The sequence below is a fragment of the Pygocentrus nattereri genome, chromosome 3, assembly GCF_015220715.1.
Source record: "Pygocentrus nattereri isolate fPygNat1 chromosome 3, fPygNat1.pri, whole genome shotgun sequence".
NCBI lineage: Eukaryota > Metazoa > Chordata > Actinopteri > Characiformes > Serrasalmidae > Pygocentrus > Pygocentrus nattereri.
In genome coordinates, this window is record NC_051213.1 from 12,688,319 (window position 1) to 12,702,517 (window position 14,199).

The 14,199-nt window shown below is 40.1% G+C and overlaps 2 protein-coding genes across 5 annotated transcripts in view; one reads left to right on the forward strand and one right to left on the reverse strand.

Annotated features, from left to right (window-relative positions):
• LOC108431353 (NEDD4-like E3 ubiquitin-protein ligase WWP1) overlaps window positions 1-2,523 on the forward strand; it is a 36,423-nt gene extending 33,900 nt beyond the window's left edge. For 3 of the 4 annotated variants that reach the window (XM_017704453.2, XM_017704447.2, XM_037536790.1), the window contains exons 22-25: window positions 1,329-1,433; window positions 1,606-1,702; window positions 1,847-1,919; window positions 2,051-2,150. In XM_017704453.2, the coding sequence (XP_017559942.1) occupies window positions 1,329-1,433; window positions 1,606-1,702; window positions 1,847-1,919; window positions 2,051-2,150 (375 nt within the window). Of the gene's footprint in view, window positions 1-1,328; window positions 1,434-1,605; window positions 1,703-1,846; window positions 1,920-2,050 lie in introns of all 4 variants that reach the window. The other variant, XM_017704438.2, reaches the window with a different exon arrangement.
• Window positions 2,524-7,304: 4,781 nt separating this feature from the next.
• On the reverse strand, window positions 7,305-13,507 carry rmdn1 (regulator of microtubule dynamics 1). The gene is made up of 10 exons (XM_017704427.2): window positions 13,235-13,507; window positions 12,195-12,291; window positions 11,943-12,030; window positions 9,426-9,585; window positions 9,224-9,313; window positions 8,621-8,676; window positions 8,357-8,444; window positions 8,174-8,204; window positions 7,922-8,055; window positions 7,305-7,786 (listed from the first exon to the last, which is right to left on the reverse strand). The coding sequence occupies exons 1-10, from the start codon at window positions 13,364-13,366 to the stop codon at window positions 7,742-7,744; spliced, it is 921 nt and encodes a 306-aa protein (XP_017559916.1). The 5' UTR covers window positions 13,367-13,507; the 3' UTR covers window positions 7,305-7,741.
• Window positions 13,508-14,199: the final 692 nt, after the last annotated feature.

A 14,199-nucleotide genomic window follows, 5' to 3' on the forward strand; every position in this document is an offset into this window, starting at 1 on the left:
GAAGGTCCATGTTGCCCAGCGACAGCCCCAAAACATCACTGCTCTAGAGGAGATCTGCAGGAGGAATGGGCCAAAATATCAGCTACAGTGTGTGCAAACCTGGTGAAGACTTACAGGAAATGTTTGACTTCTGTCATTGCCAACATAGGTTATGTTACAAAGTATTGAGTTCAACTTTTGTTATTGACCAAATAATTATTTTCCACCATAATTTACAAATAAATTCTTTAAAAATCCTACAATGTGATTTCCTGGATTTTTTTTCTCATTTTGTCTCTCATAGTTGAAGTGTACCTATGATGAAAATTTACAGACCTCTCTCATCTTTCTAAATAGGAGAACTTGCACAATCAGTGGCTGACTAAATACTTTTTTGCCCCACTGTAAGCACACAAAGTAAACACAACCAAAAGGTATGATATGTTAAGCTGGCCATTTTTCAGTGGCTTAAGCTAGCTAGACTTTTCAGTCCTTTATTCGAGGTTTTCAGCTCTTCAGTCCTCTGCTGTTACAGCTGTTCCTTCTCTGTTCCCTCATAGCTCTTTTTAAAAGGTGCTCACGCTGCCAGCCAGATGAGAATAAGCTGGCTCTCATTAAGGGCAGCATGAGCACCCGAGCTGAGAGGGAATGAGAGCTTGCTACTCCACCTCCTCGTTACCGCCCCCTACTGGCAGCTTGGCCACCCAGATCGAACGTGAGGTGTAGTAAAGCGGCTTCGCTGCGTAAACAGGGGGCGGGGCCAAGGCGGCGGAGCTCAGGACTCGCTCGTTGCCGACACCGCCGTCGTCGTCCTCCTCCCGTCGTCACTCCTGTGACTAGCGTCTGTCGGGGGAGCTCGGGCTTTGTGCTCTGCCACCTCCACACTCGCGGCTCTCCCTGCCGTCCTCGTTGAGGTTCGTCGCCACTGGGTGTGTGGGCCCCGCCTTCCTGCCGGCTCTCGCTGCCGTTATCACTGGGGCCCGGGGGGCGGGCGCATGCCACTATCACTATTTCCTATCAAATGACATTAGCAAAGGAAGAGGAACTGAGGAACTGAACAGTAGTCACAATACATAGTTACATACAAATAACAATAACACAACACTGTCACTTTAAAATGTATATTGTCTCTATATTTTCTCTCTATTTTGTGTATATTTAATATTTCTTTATGGTTACCTGAGCTATTCAGTAACATAACGTTCAGTAGGTTGCAGCTCTTTAGATCTCTGGGAGAAGGGTTGGTGGTGCACTGTGGTACATGGTATGTTTCAGATGGAATATATTTTATATTAAATATATATTTATAGACTTTTTTTTGTTTGTTTGTTTGTGTGTGTGTGTTTTAGGTTATGCTCTGTGGGATGCAGGAGGTAGATCTGCAGGACTGGCAGCGGAACACTGTGTATCGCCATTATACCAGAAACAGCAAACAGATTATGTGGTTTTGGCAGGTGTGTTACTCCTCTTCTGTTACATTTCAGTGTAATCTATTGTGGCCATTTGCTGCTGTGTGGATGAGCATTTAATGTCACTTATTTAATATCACTGAAATCTTTTGTCACTTGGTTTCAGTACTTGGAACTGAAACTGTTTTGCCTAATGCAAAATGTGCTGTTTGTGCAGTTTGTGAAGGAGGTGGACAATGAGGTTCGTCTGCGACTGCTGCAGTTTGTCACAGGCACCTGCAGGCTGCCTCTGGGGGGCTTCGCTGAGCTCATGGGTAAGAAATTAAAGAAAAAATAAACTAAACACACAAATTTAATTAAAAGCAGTAGTACAAGTAATTACTAATATGCTAGTTTTAAAACGTGAATTATCTTAGATGACTACATGATGTTCTGTATTCTTCTTGCCATTTTAATAGGGAGTAACGGACCTCAGAAATTTTGTATCGAGAAGGTCGGCAAGGACACTTGGCTTCCTCGGAGTCACACATGGTGAATAATTAGTTTTATAATACTTTTTCAGTTTTTACTTCTTGACTCCAAAAGTAACACACATTTAATACTCCAACATTTGGATAACATCTCTTATTTATTTTTTTTATTTTTTCCCCTGATTTTTACAGCTTTAACAGGCTGGACTTGCCCCCCTACAAAAGCTTTGAACAGTTGAAAGAGAAGCTGCTTTTTGCAATCGAGGAAACGGAAGGATTCGGCCAAGAGTAGAGAGCAGTTCCTCTCTGTGGTGCCCAGCCAAGTCAGAGAGGGAGGGGGACAAAATAAAATACACAAAAAAGTAAAATTGCACAGATAACTACCAATGTAAATAAGCTATTTTGTCATTTTAAACCAAATCTTAATCCAAAACCTCATTTAGCAATCTCCATAACATGTACTCCCCATGATTATGCAAGCATTTCAGCTTTTTCTTATCTTTTAAAAGCAGAAATCTAAATACAATAATAGTCTTTTCTTTTTGGCTGTTTTTAAAGGAGATTGACAAAAAAAAAAATCGAGAGATTTTATAATTAAACCATACCTACAGCTCTAGTTTTATAGAGCTCTTTAAAGGATGATTGTAGTGTTTGGTCTGGTGCCTGGGTTTTCTTAATTTTTTTTCCTTTGATTTTTATTATTATTTTTTTTTTTTTTGATCTTCAGTTGTGATTGTGCTGCGCTTGCATGGCTGTCTCCAGAGAAGATCAAACTCCTACCCCTCCCTTACTCGCAGATGCACAAACACACCATAATCCCACTTGCATATCATCCAAGAGACCTGGGTTCTATCTGACAGTATTGCGGTTGTCACTTTAGACCAAAAGTATTTTCTCTCTTCACTCTGCTGCTGCATATTAATGTTCCACTGCATATGAGGGCAGTTTTGCAGTGTCGTAGTCCTTTGAGTACAAAAACACAGGGAAATAATAACTCACTGTTTCTTTCTCACTGTCTTTGCATAACATGCCTGTTTAATCCTACTGAAAATTAAGTATATTTATTTGATTGATCATACTGCTTTTCCTACTGAGGGAAAAGAATTAATATTATGCTAGCATGTTCACACAAAATGTGCTGGGCCAACCAGTTTGTCATACCTGACTAGCGCAATAGGGGGAGGCAGGCCTAATGAAAACCCTCCTTCCAGAAGCATTAGACATCATTCACTACAGCATATCAGAGTCTTCATGATGTTGCGTACTGACTCTGTGCACTGACTGACCAGCTGTCTGTAACAGCTGAAAACAGCTGCAGAAGGCCTTCTTGCTGGCATCTCCTAAAGCAGAAACCATCAAAAGGAGGAGCATCAGTGTTAAGTTGAAATACATCTAAATACTAGGGAGTTTACTTTAGGTGCTTCTGTAGATAAAGAGGCTCATAATATGGAAGTGAGACAGTGTCTTGAGTTAGTTTTAAATTAAGATTTAAAATCTGCGGGGGGGGGGGGGGGGGGGAGCTTGCATGCCCTGACTAAAAAAAAATTACAAAAGACGGATAGTCTCTCAAGGACATGACTTGTGGATGAACTGCTCCACCCTCAAATGCAGTTTTTCACAGCCGTTGTTGCAAGGTTCTGCAAAATTTGCAGGACTGGCAATAATTCTGTTCAGCCTAATGAGAAATTTTAGCACACTTTGTTTAGTGTTGCTGCAAGTTTGGTGTACAGTGTTATTCCAGCCAGTTGACATTGGACAAATGTAAAACACCAATGGTGGATGTGCCATCATGCCAATTTTAGCTAGATAGGGTCTGTCCCTCTGGGTTGGAGAGGGAGAGTGTGGACTCTCACTGGTGATAAAGTGGTGACACTGGCCCTCTCAAGCTTTGCTTCCAAGCTTGCTTCCCCTCCAGTTCATTTACAGCACCCTCCACAATTATTGGCACCCCTCGTTAAGATGTGTTAAAAGCCTTAAATTCAATTATTTCAGAAGCATAATCTCACACTGAAAATTGTAGAAAAATGTAGCCTTTAACTCAAGTGAATTAAAAAAAATCCCTGACTAAGAAATCATTTTTCATAAAATAATGGCATCCCTAACAATTCCTAGAAAATAAATGTAATTGAAGCATTTCTGTCTTTTCTACTGTAGTTTATAAAGTTGATCAGAGTATCTAGCTACCTTTAATTAGTAATTCATCACTTCCTGTTTCCCTGGTATATAAGTATGATGTGACACAGAGGCCTATTTCTCTTATCCTCTCGTCAACATGGGAAAGACAAGAGAACACACCATTCAATTATACAAGCATAAATGTAAACGTCTTGAGTTCGCTAAGCGGTACTGGGACTTCAGCTGGGACCATGTGCTTTAGTCAGATGAGACCAAGATAGAGCTTTTTGGCAACAAACATTCTGAGTGGGTCTGGTGTAACACAAAAGATGAGTATGCAGAAAAGCACCTCATGCCCACTGAAGTATGGGGGGGGTTCAGTGATGTTGTGGGCCTGTTTCTCTTCCAAAGACCCTGGGAACCTTGTTAGGGTGCATGGCATCATGAACTCTTTGAAATACCAGGATATTTTAAATCAAAAGCTGGTGGCCTCTGCCCAAAAGCTGAAGATCACTGAGTCTTTCAGCAAGATAATGACCCTAAACATGTGGCCAAATTTACACAAAAATGGTTCACCAGACACAAAATCAAGCTCCTCCCATGGCCATCTCAGTCCCCAGACCTCAACCCAGTTGAAAGCCTGTGGGGTGAGCTGGAGAGGAGAGTGTATAGAAGAGGACCCAGGACTCAGATTTAGAGAGATTGTGCAAAGAGGATTGGTTGAAGATCCCTCTCTCTGTATTCTCCCATCTTGTGAAATGTTATAGGAGAAGATTAAGTGCTGTCTTGTTGGCAAAAGGGGGTTGTGCAAAGTATTTAACATCAAGGGTGCCAATAATTGTGGCACAGATGATTTAATGTAAAATAATTATTTCTTAATGTGGGATTTTTTCCCCCACTGAATAAATGCACTTGAATTTTTTTTTGCATTGTTGTCATATTATTAAGAAAAAAATTATTAGAAGCTTAAGAACACATCTTCCCGAGCTGTGCCAATAATTGTGGAGGGCACTGTATTACTTTCTGTTTGATTTTGTTCTTGATTTTTGATTGGTAAAGTGATGAACACAAGGATTCTGGGCAAAATTTGTAACAGTGACAATTACATTGAAGAGGAACAAGCCTGTCATTGTTAGCAAGTGTACTGACTAAGAATCCTAAATGCTAAGATAATATATAAATATTATATATATTATAATATATAAATTATATATAATATAATAATATATAAATGCTGATTTTATAAGACATCCTGTGACCATTTGAATATCATTGCGTCCTCATTTTTAAATAATTGACTTCATAGTGTATATACACAGTGTTTAATGTAGTTCATTACATTTATAATGTCACTGTGTCCAAAAGTTTGTAGACACTTGCTCATTTAACACTTTCTCTGAACCTAAGGGTATTACTAGAGATTGTACCAGAGCCGGTTTATGAGAAGCCTGGCCCCTTCCTACCCCTCCCCTTGGAGTACCCTCTAGCATTTGAGGAAAACCGGAAGACGTTGCAGAGTGGGAATTCTCTCCAAGTTCTCTGATTATACAACAGTTAGTTCCAGCTGATTGGTTGAGAAGCGCTCTTAACCATGCGCCATAACATCAGATTTTTCACGAACATTGTATCACTCCACTAAGACGCTGTTGTCAGGCAGTGAGTTTGACAGCTGTAGGAGACGCTCAAGCCATTTGAACATTTTTACTTCTTACTTTTAAGATCACATTTGACCAACAGCCAATTTGGTCAGCCTCTGAAGATGAGACTACACTACATTCCCACACTGTCAACACCATTGGCAAGCTTTTCGTCGGCAGCTGTGACAGAACACCCAAACAGCCTGGAATTAGCTAGAAATGAACGGAATACCATTCACCAAACGTGTTGACTCATCTTCAGAGTCTGACTAAATCGGACTGAGCCATAAAACTAACTCAGTAATAAAAACCAAAAAGCTGCTGAGTGGTGATCACAGTTAAGGAGTTTAGTGTGAGGAGCTGGAGAACAAATTGCCGGCTGTTCAGCCAGTGAGCAGAGCTCATTACTCTGACGTAGCAACAAGCTGCTTGTTAAGGAACTATAATTTGGCGCAAGGAACTGCAAACATTAAATGACACGTTCACGACCCAATTTATTGATTTCTTTATTTATTTAACTTGTATAAGAGCAATAGAAATCACAAGGTCGTGTGTTATATAAGTTCAGCTTGTGCCTGCGACCAAATCACAGCTGTGATGTTATTTTGTGATAACACACTCCCTCTCATGTTCTGTTGCTTAAGAGGTTTATACCACTGTGACATTGAGAGCACCACCTAGTGGCTTTATTCACAAATTTTGGGGTGTCTAGACCCTTTTGGCCATGCAGTGTGTGTATACATACATAATTATGCAGTTTTATTTACAAAGTTTTGAAGTTCCCTACCCAGCACATGGACAGCAAGAAGAATCACTTTCCAATCAAGCAGTTTTAGCAGTTCCACAGGCAGTTAAAACTGATTTAAAACTAATTCTTACCTCTTTACCCCAGGTCTCCACAACTTGTTTTGTTTAAACACCATGTAACAAACACTTGTACATTTTACAAACTTCCCTGAGACAGTCTAAGCCTCAGCAGCTGGAGTTGTAGTGGCTGTTTGGTTAGGCGGGGTTGTTTCTCACTTGTATTTATTTATGTTTCTTTTTAGTTCTTTGCATTTTGCTTTTCTTTCTAAATGTGAAAACTACCAAAATCTGCCTCTGGTGCTTTCTGTCAGACAACTAGAGCAGGGAGCTGCTCTGTCCACTTCAACAAATGAGTTTGTCAGCAAGCTTCTGCTGTTGTGTTACGATCAAATAATTACAGTAAAATTTCAACACTGTTGCTCAAATATAATTCATTCATTAGGCTTGTAAATAATGAATGTAAGCTTCTCCTCACTAAAGACTGAAACTATTTGGTCCATTGCTTTTTGTCTGGAACTGTTGGCTTGAACAACAGCAGTTGCTAAATAAACCTCATCACCACGGTACTGTGCTTCCATCTGAAATTGAAAGGAAAAGATTTTCTAACAAATAAGAAAAAAGATCCTATATCTAGAAAAGAACTTAATTGGTTGTATTTGGAGCAGCAACATCAACAGGCTCTGTGATGCCTTGTTCCTATCAGATGAACTGTAACATATCATGTGTAGACAGACACTGTAAACACTGTAAATGCCCCCCAGCTGGAGACTTGTGCATAAAATATAAATTTTTAATCTGCTTTAGCCATTTTGTTAAGACTAATTTGATTTCTGGAAATGAAAACCTACCCTTCATTTTTGTTATGAGGAAAGAGACGAGAGGGAAGGTGGGGCATATTGGCTGTTTTTATTTTCTTTTTTTCTGTTGGGAGGGAAGGGGGTTATTGGTTGGATCTTGCCTGTGGAGAGAACCATATTTAATAAATGTATATGACCATCTTTACATTGAATTTGAGTTTGTTTCAAATACTGACCACCAGTCTCAAAGGTGAGCTTTCTCCAATCAAAATGTTAAAGTTTTTTAAAAGAATGTCAAACTCTGCCATCTCCAAATACAAAGTATAAGGCACTCTTAGATCCCAGTCAGTGTAGTTAAAACTATGTACACTTTATTATTTTAACCTCAAAAGCAAGGAAAATGACTTGTTCCTTTTAAGGCTGTTACAATCAAAATAACAGATTTATACAAATTGAAAAAAAAAATATATAGAAGGCATTATATTCAGGTCTGTGTTAGATCTGGATCCTGAAGATAAATCCTTCCATCAGCCACTGAGTTTCTTGAGAAGGTTAAGTGCTTCTGTGTGAACCTAAAGGGAATCACAAATTATGAATCTACAGATCCCACACAAAGTGTATATACAGTACACAGTATATTGTATCTGATACTGACCTAATTATTATTATTACTGTGTTTTATAAAGAGGATCAAAAGTGGTCTTAACCTGTTTGTCCTCCTCTGTTATGGCAGGATAGTCTCGTGCTTTGTTCAGCCAAAGAACAGCCTTCTCCTGGTCCTTAAGCATCATGTAAGTCTTCCCAAGCATCAGAAGATTCTTGCTATAGAAATTTGGGTCAACTGAACAAAAACCAAGCAAATAAAATGCTGCTATTATCTCCCTTTCCTCATAAATGGAATCATAAGCTGTCTAGCAAATGTATATAACGTGACATTTTGAAAAATGTCCATACTTCACCTTCCTCAGCTTTCAGGAAATAAGCCAAAGCCTAAAAACAGGATATATTTGATGTTAAGAGAGTCATGTCTGCAAGCAACTCTGTGCATATTAAGATTTTACTTGTCTAACTGGAAATACATATACAGTTTAAATGTGAGAAAATCTACACCTGTATGTTTGAGGTTAGACTTTGCATTTTACCTCCTCATAAGTTGCAGTGGGTGGTGATGCAAAAATAACTGCTGCAACTTTACGTTGGTACCACGGCAGCTCTGCGAAGGCAAAACACCTGAATGAAAAACAAAAGAAAAACTTTACTGCATTCTTGCTCATTCAGAGCTCACCACAATGTATTTGACAAAAAGGAAACGATCAAAAAGCTAAAAATCTAAAATGACAGATGTTCTGTAATTCATAGTTCCAGCAGTTTCCTCTGTTAGTTTACTTTATTCAACACGTACTTACCAATAACCCAAGATGTGGATCGATGTTGCATCTTTAGGATTGAGGTCTATAGCTCTCTGTAGAAACATATGCAATATGAAAGTGTTTTGCATAGATTAGTTATTTTCATACCATGATCAGCTTACAGCAGCAGTGTGAGCTCTATAGTAGACCCTGACATAACTTATAAACACTTGATTTACTTTTAATCACAAAAAACTTAGGCACTGGCACGGTTTATTTCGTGCTGGTTTCATTTTGAGAGGATTTTCATTAACACATTGGTTATTAAACTTGATCTTAAATTGTTTTACATGAGATTTACTTTAAAGGAAAGACTCGAGGTTAAATATTTTTACTGTACTGGTTGGAGCTACAAGCTGTGTTCTATCAATCAGGGTAGGAGTCAGTACAACCACATTGCACAAGCAGTACACTGACCACAAGCAGTAAATTGACCATACTCATCCTCTACAGTAAAAACAAAAGAGCTTTATCATATTACTATAGCCTCCTTAAAAAAAATTATTATTATTAAAAAAATTAACTTATTTATTGTTACTAGCACTATTAGCATTATAAAATAGCAGTTTGACAGTTATTTTCACACCATGATCAGCTTACCTGCAAATGGTCCTTAATAATGTAAGAATTTCCTATTTTAACCTTGATCCCTTCATAATCACCTACATCACTCAGGCAGATGGCATACCACTAAATAAATAATAAAAAAAAAAACAAAAAAAAAAACACACAAAACGATGAGTACAGTTAAGAGAAGCACTTGTGAAAGACAAGTTGACATTCAATACAGCACATTGTTTACTTTGTGTGCAGCAAAGCAGGCTTCATTTTTCTCTAGTGCTTTTTTGGCGTAGTCGAAGGCCTCATAGGTGAGCCTTTTTTTCTGGTCAGCAGCAATGTTGGCCAGCAAAGCGAGGTCACGTGAAGCCCGTGCCAGCCTCCACAGGAATTCAGCATCATCACTAGAAGAGCAGGAACACCACATCCCATGATGCATTCAAAACACTCTTCTGCACTTAGACTATTTATGAGTTCTGAAATAAGAGTTTGTCAGGGCTGTTATTCATAACACAAATACTTTTTCACCAATGTATCATGTAATTAAACGGTGACTGTATACATTTCACAAGCATGTTTTACTGTTGACATAATTTCCTTTAATCCATTACTTACTATACTTAAAATGAACCGTTGTACCCTAAGTTTCATGAGAACACATGCTGCTCTTGGTCTGGATGTTTCGTGGTTTTTCCTTTTTTGGTCTGTACTACAGAATGTGGGGTTTACCAACTGGGCACATGGGCATTTGGCCTTTTCGTTAGGTGAGTACAAAAATGCTGCAGATAGGCTGACTGAAGTTTGCTCTGTCTATATCACTAAAATGACACAATCATCCTTCACAGCAGGAGAAAAAAACTCAAACGCTCTTAAATTAGTCGCTGCAGTAATGAGTTGTATTTTAATAATACAGGCTGATTCAAAAAGATTCATCCAATTTCAAAATGATTTATTTCACTTGTAAATTAACAAAGTTTATTATGTCATTTTACAAGTGCTCAGTATGAACCTCCTCCAGCTGTACAAACATCAACACCATAGTCAAATTCATCCCATACTGGATTGAGCACGTCAGTGTCACTGCACTAATGGCTCTTTCAATGCTATTTCGGAGATCATCCCGTGTTGTGGAACAAACAACAAACGCTCTGAGCTGCTGGAGGTTCACTGCCAACGAAAGTCAGGTTGCACATTTATGACGGAATCACTCTTATTGAAGTGGAGAATGCAAAAAGCTTTCTGCTCAGGGGTCTCCGTCTCCTCGCAGACTGAAGGGAGCCGTCTTCCAGGGACAGTCGGAAACTCTATGGCCCTCGCTTTCAACTGGTATGTGATTGGTTCCTGGGTGCCTCACAATTGTAAAAAATAATGTGCTTTGAAATCGAATCTGTTTGAATCACCCAGTATAACCTTGAAACATCACCACTTACTTGTCCTTTATCTGAGTTTGTAGGTACGTATCGTCTACGAAGAGGAACGCAAAGCTGAACAGCACTGAACTGTTTGCCCTGGTATAGACATAACAGTTGTTGTGTGCTCACACAAGTAGGAGCTGCTGACTATTGAAAGAAACCAGAACAAAGTAACAACTCTCTCCCTCTCTCAGTTTGGTCTGTGACCAACAGTGCTGAAAAAAGGCCGCTTCTCATCGGTACTGGCCAGAGTTAATGGGATCTTGTCTTTTCAAGAGCTCTACACAAAATATTCAAACCAATCCAGACACCCCTTCAAATTAGTCAATGCAGCTAGTTTAAGATTAAGTTGCACCCACTGCAGTTAGTGGCTTACATAACACTGTTGTTGAAAGAAAACCTTGTGTCTCCAAAATGGTAACTTTACAGAAGGAAAAAACATTCATTTTAATGTAAGTCAATGGAACCAGACTTGTTTCCAAGTAATTTTGGATCATTTCTTTTGGTCCATTCATCATAAAATTTACATACAATGTAAAGGGTAACATGTTTTTTTCAAATTACAAATAAAACTGAGAAATGACAAAAAGGGAGATATAAGGTTTTCTTCCAACAACAGCAATAAGCTCCCTTGAAGAGCATGGTCAATAGAAGGTCACCATGCCCGATGCCAAGTAGATGAGGGGTAAGAATTGCTCTGCTTTGTGTTGTTGCTTTGCCGGAATGAAAACCTGCAAGCCATAGTGGCCCATTACAGTTAAGACTGCACACCCCTGTTTTTAGAGGAGCTGGAGTGACGTTTACCAGCCAGAACTAATTCAACATCAGTACCCGACCTCACTTATGCTCTTGTGGCTGAATGCAATTAAAATCCGCACAGCAGTGTTCCAACATCTACTTTAAAACCTTCATAGAAGAGTAGAGGCTGTTACTGCAACAAAGAGGGACAAACTCCCTATTCATGCCCCTGATTTCAGAAGAACTGTTGGGTGTTGGACGTGTCTACAATGTTTTGGACATATACTGAATGTATAATGTATAATTAAGAACGACTTTCTATGACTTTTCTATGGAAAATTCTCACAGGATTTAAATAAAACCGAAAAAAGAAGAAATACTTTTGCTGGCATACATACTGAGTCACCAAAGAGTGACCAGGGCCAAATTCACTGGGCCCTGAAAAGACCCATTGTCTCAGCTTTTCATTATCTAAAACAGAGCCCATTCTGAGGGACACTGGCCACAAGTAACACCCACCTTTCTCCTCAGTGTCAGGCACTGACTGTTAGCCATTTCTCCATAATGGCCAAGTTTAATCAGGAGTGAATCAACAGGAAGCCAGGATTTACCTCTCCTTGTACTGAAGCAGCAGCTGGTAAAGCTTCTCTGTCTCTCCGCAGCTGTATAAGTAATCAGCTTGCTCTACAACCTCTTCAGCTGAACAGAGGGAGACAAAAGGATGATGTGAGAATCAGAATCAGAATCCTTTATTGATCCCAGAGGGAAATTGCAGAAGCTGGTGTCAATGGCATAAATTAAAGTACCTTGGGAATGACCTGGAAATATGAAATTAATTGAGGGAAAAAAGAAAAAAAACGTACCTTTGTCACGTGCAAAGACCACAGCTGCACAAGTCACCTTCTTGTGTGCTTCATATCCCAGATAAGATAGTGCAGTCAGGAATGCAGTCGTTTTAGCCTAATTTGGGCCAAAGCACAACACATTAAACACACCACTGACTAGAGACCCACATGTATGTTATGTATTTAGAATCTTTTTTTTTGTTGTTTCTAATTCATTCTTAATGTCGTTGTTTTCTTTTAGTACTCGGTAAAGCACTTTGAATTGCTCTTTTGTATGAAAGGTGCTACATAAATAAAGATTTATTTATTTTTTGAGTGCAGTCGTTGGCTGGAGGTTAGGGAACTGGCCCTGTGACCAGAAGGTTGCCGGTTCAATCCCCAGCACTGACAGTCCATGACTGAGGTGTCCTTGAGCAAGACACCTAACCCCGGACTGCTCCCCGGGCAGTGCCGTGGATAGGGTGGCCCACCGCTCCGGGCAAGTGTGCTCACTGCCCCCTTGTGTGTGTGTGTATTCACTAGTGTGTATGTGGTGTTTCACTTCAGGGATGGGTTAAATGCAGAGGTGGAATTTCCCTGTTTGTGGGATCAAAAAAAGTATCCCTTAACCTTATTAGTAGTAATATTAAGTCACCGAGTGTAAAGAAAATCAGTGCACCCTGAATTTTATGATGCTTTTAAAAACCAGTAATCTGCTGTAAACATCTTGCCAGAAAGCCTGAAGACAAGTTCTGAATCTGGAATGGTTTCTATTCCTGTTCGCAGAATGAGAAACATAGAGGAAAAATGAAAACTGATCAAACTGCAGATAACGTCGAACTCAAACAAACGTCGCCCTGTCAGTGTCGCGCTGCTCTTTCGCCCATATCTGCTTTGCTAAGTTATGTGGTTTGGCGAACCTGCGGCTGAAGCTGCCAGGCGTCACAAGTCCAGGGTCAGCAGAGCAGCGCTCAGCTGAACTTACAATGACAGCAGCCTGTCGTTAAGAAGTCTGGACCACTGATTAAAACAGCAACGTCCAAGTTATAAATATACGAGTCAGCGAGTGAAACTCTCACATGAGCCGGTGTGATCCTCCACACAGCCCCGCTCTGCCGCTGCCCGGTGTGCCCCGGTGGTCTCCGGTGGTTCTTCATCTGCATGCTCACCGCCCGAGCAAACGACCTTAACGGAGAGACAGAGACCGCCATGCTTCTCCACTGACCCTCAGCTCCGGAGACCACAGCGTCCGAGCGTGACCGGGTGGTTATGAACCTGAGCAGGGCTGGAAAAAACACCGCCCTGCAACCGAAGAGCCTCTAAACCACCCCAGCTCGTCTCAGAGCCAGGGTTGCCAAACACTCTAATAAACTCCCCCGGATCTAGAAAAACGTCCGACCTCACCGGGTTTCACAAATCCACTTTATTATTTACAGCTATTGTAGTACATTTAATACGTTGGCTAACTGGGTCACATGACCAAGGCTACTTCATTCAACTGAGAACTACAAAAAATACACTTAACGTGTATGTCAAAGCCTGCTAACGTTACTTTTACTACTACTACTAATAATAATAATAATCAGAAGAAGAAGCTGTATGATGACAATAATAGGGTAATAATGTCTGTAACAGCAATATTAGCCCTACTGGACGGTTTTCATATTCTTCTTCTCCTATAATAATAATAATAATTGTTGTTGTTATTAATATTATTGTTAACTGTCAAATGTGATACTGGTAATATTGCTGCTCTGTTTATTAAATGTATATTAATATCTAATACAGTATATGTCAATAAACCATGGAAGTCCGAGGGCAAATTCAATACGGGATTTGTTTAGACATGGCAACCCTGATATATTGGAGTCCTTTTCTGCAACATCCGGTGACGACAGTACAGGGGCTTCCTGCAAGGCAGAGCAGCTAGCGCCCCGCCCACGGACTCCACAGCCAACCACAATCGACTTGAGCAGCTCTACGCAGTGCATTCCAGCCAATTAAACGCGAGAACAGCGGGGGGCGGAACATCCCCCCCAGGCGC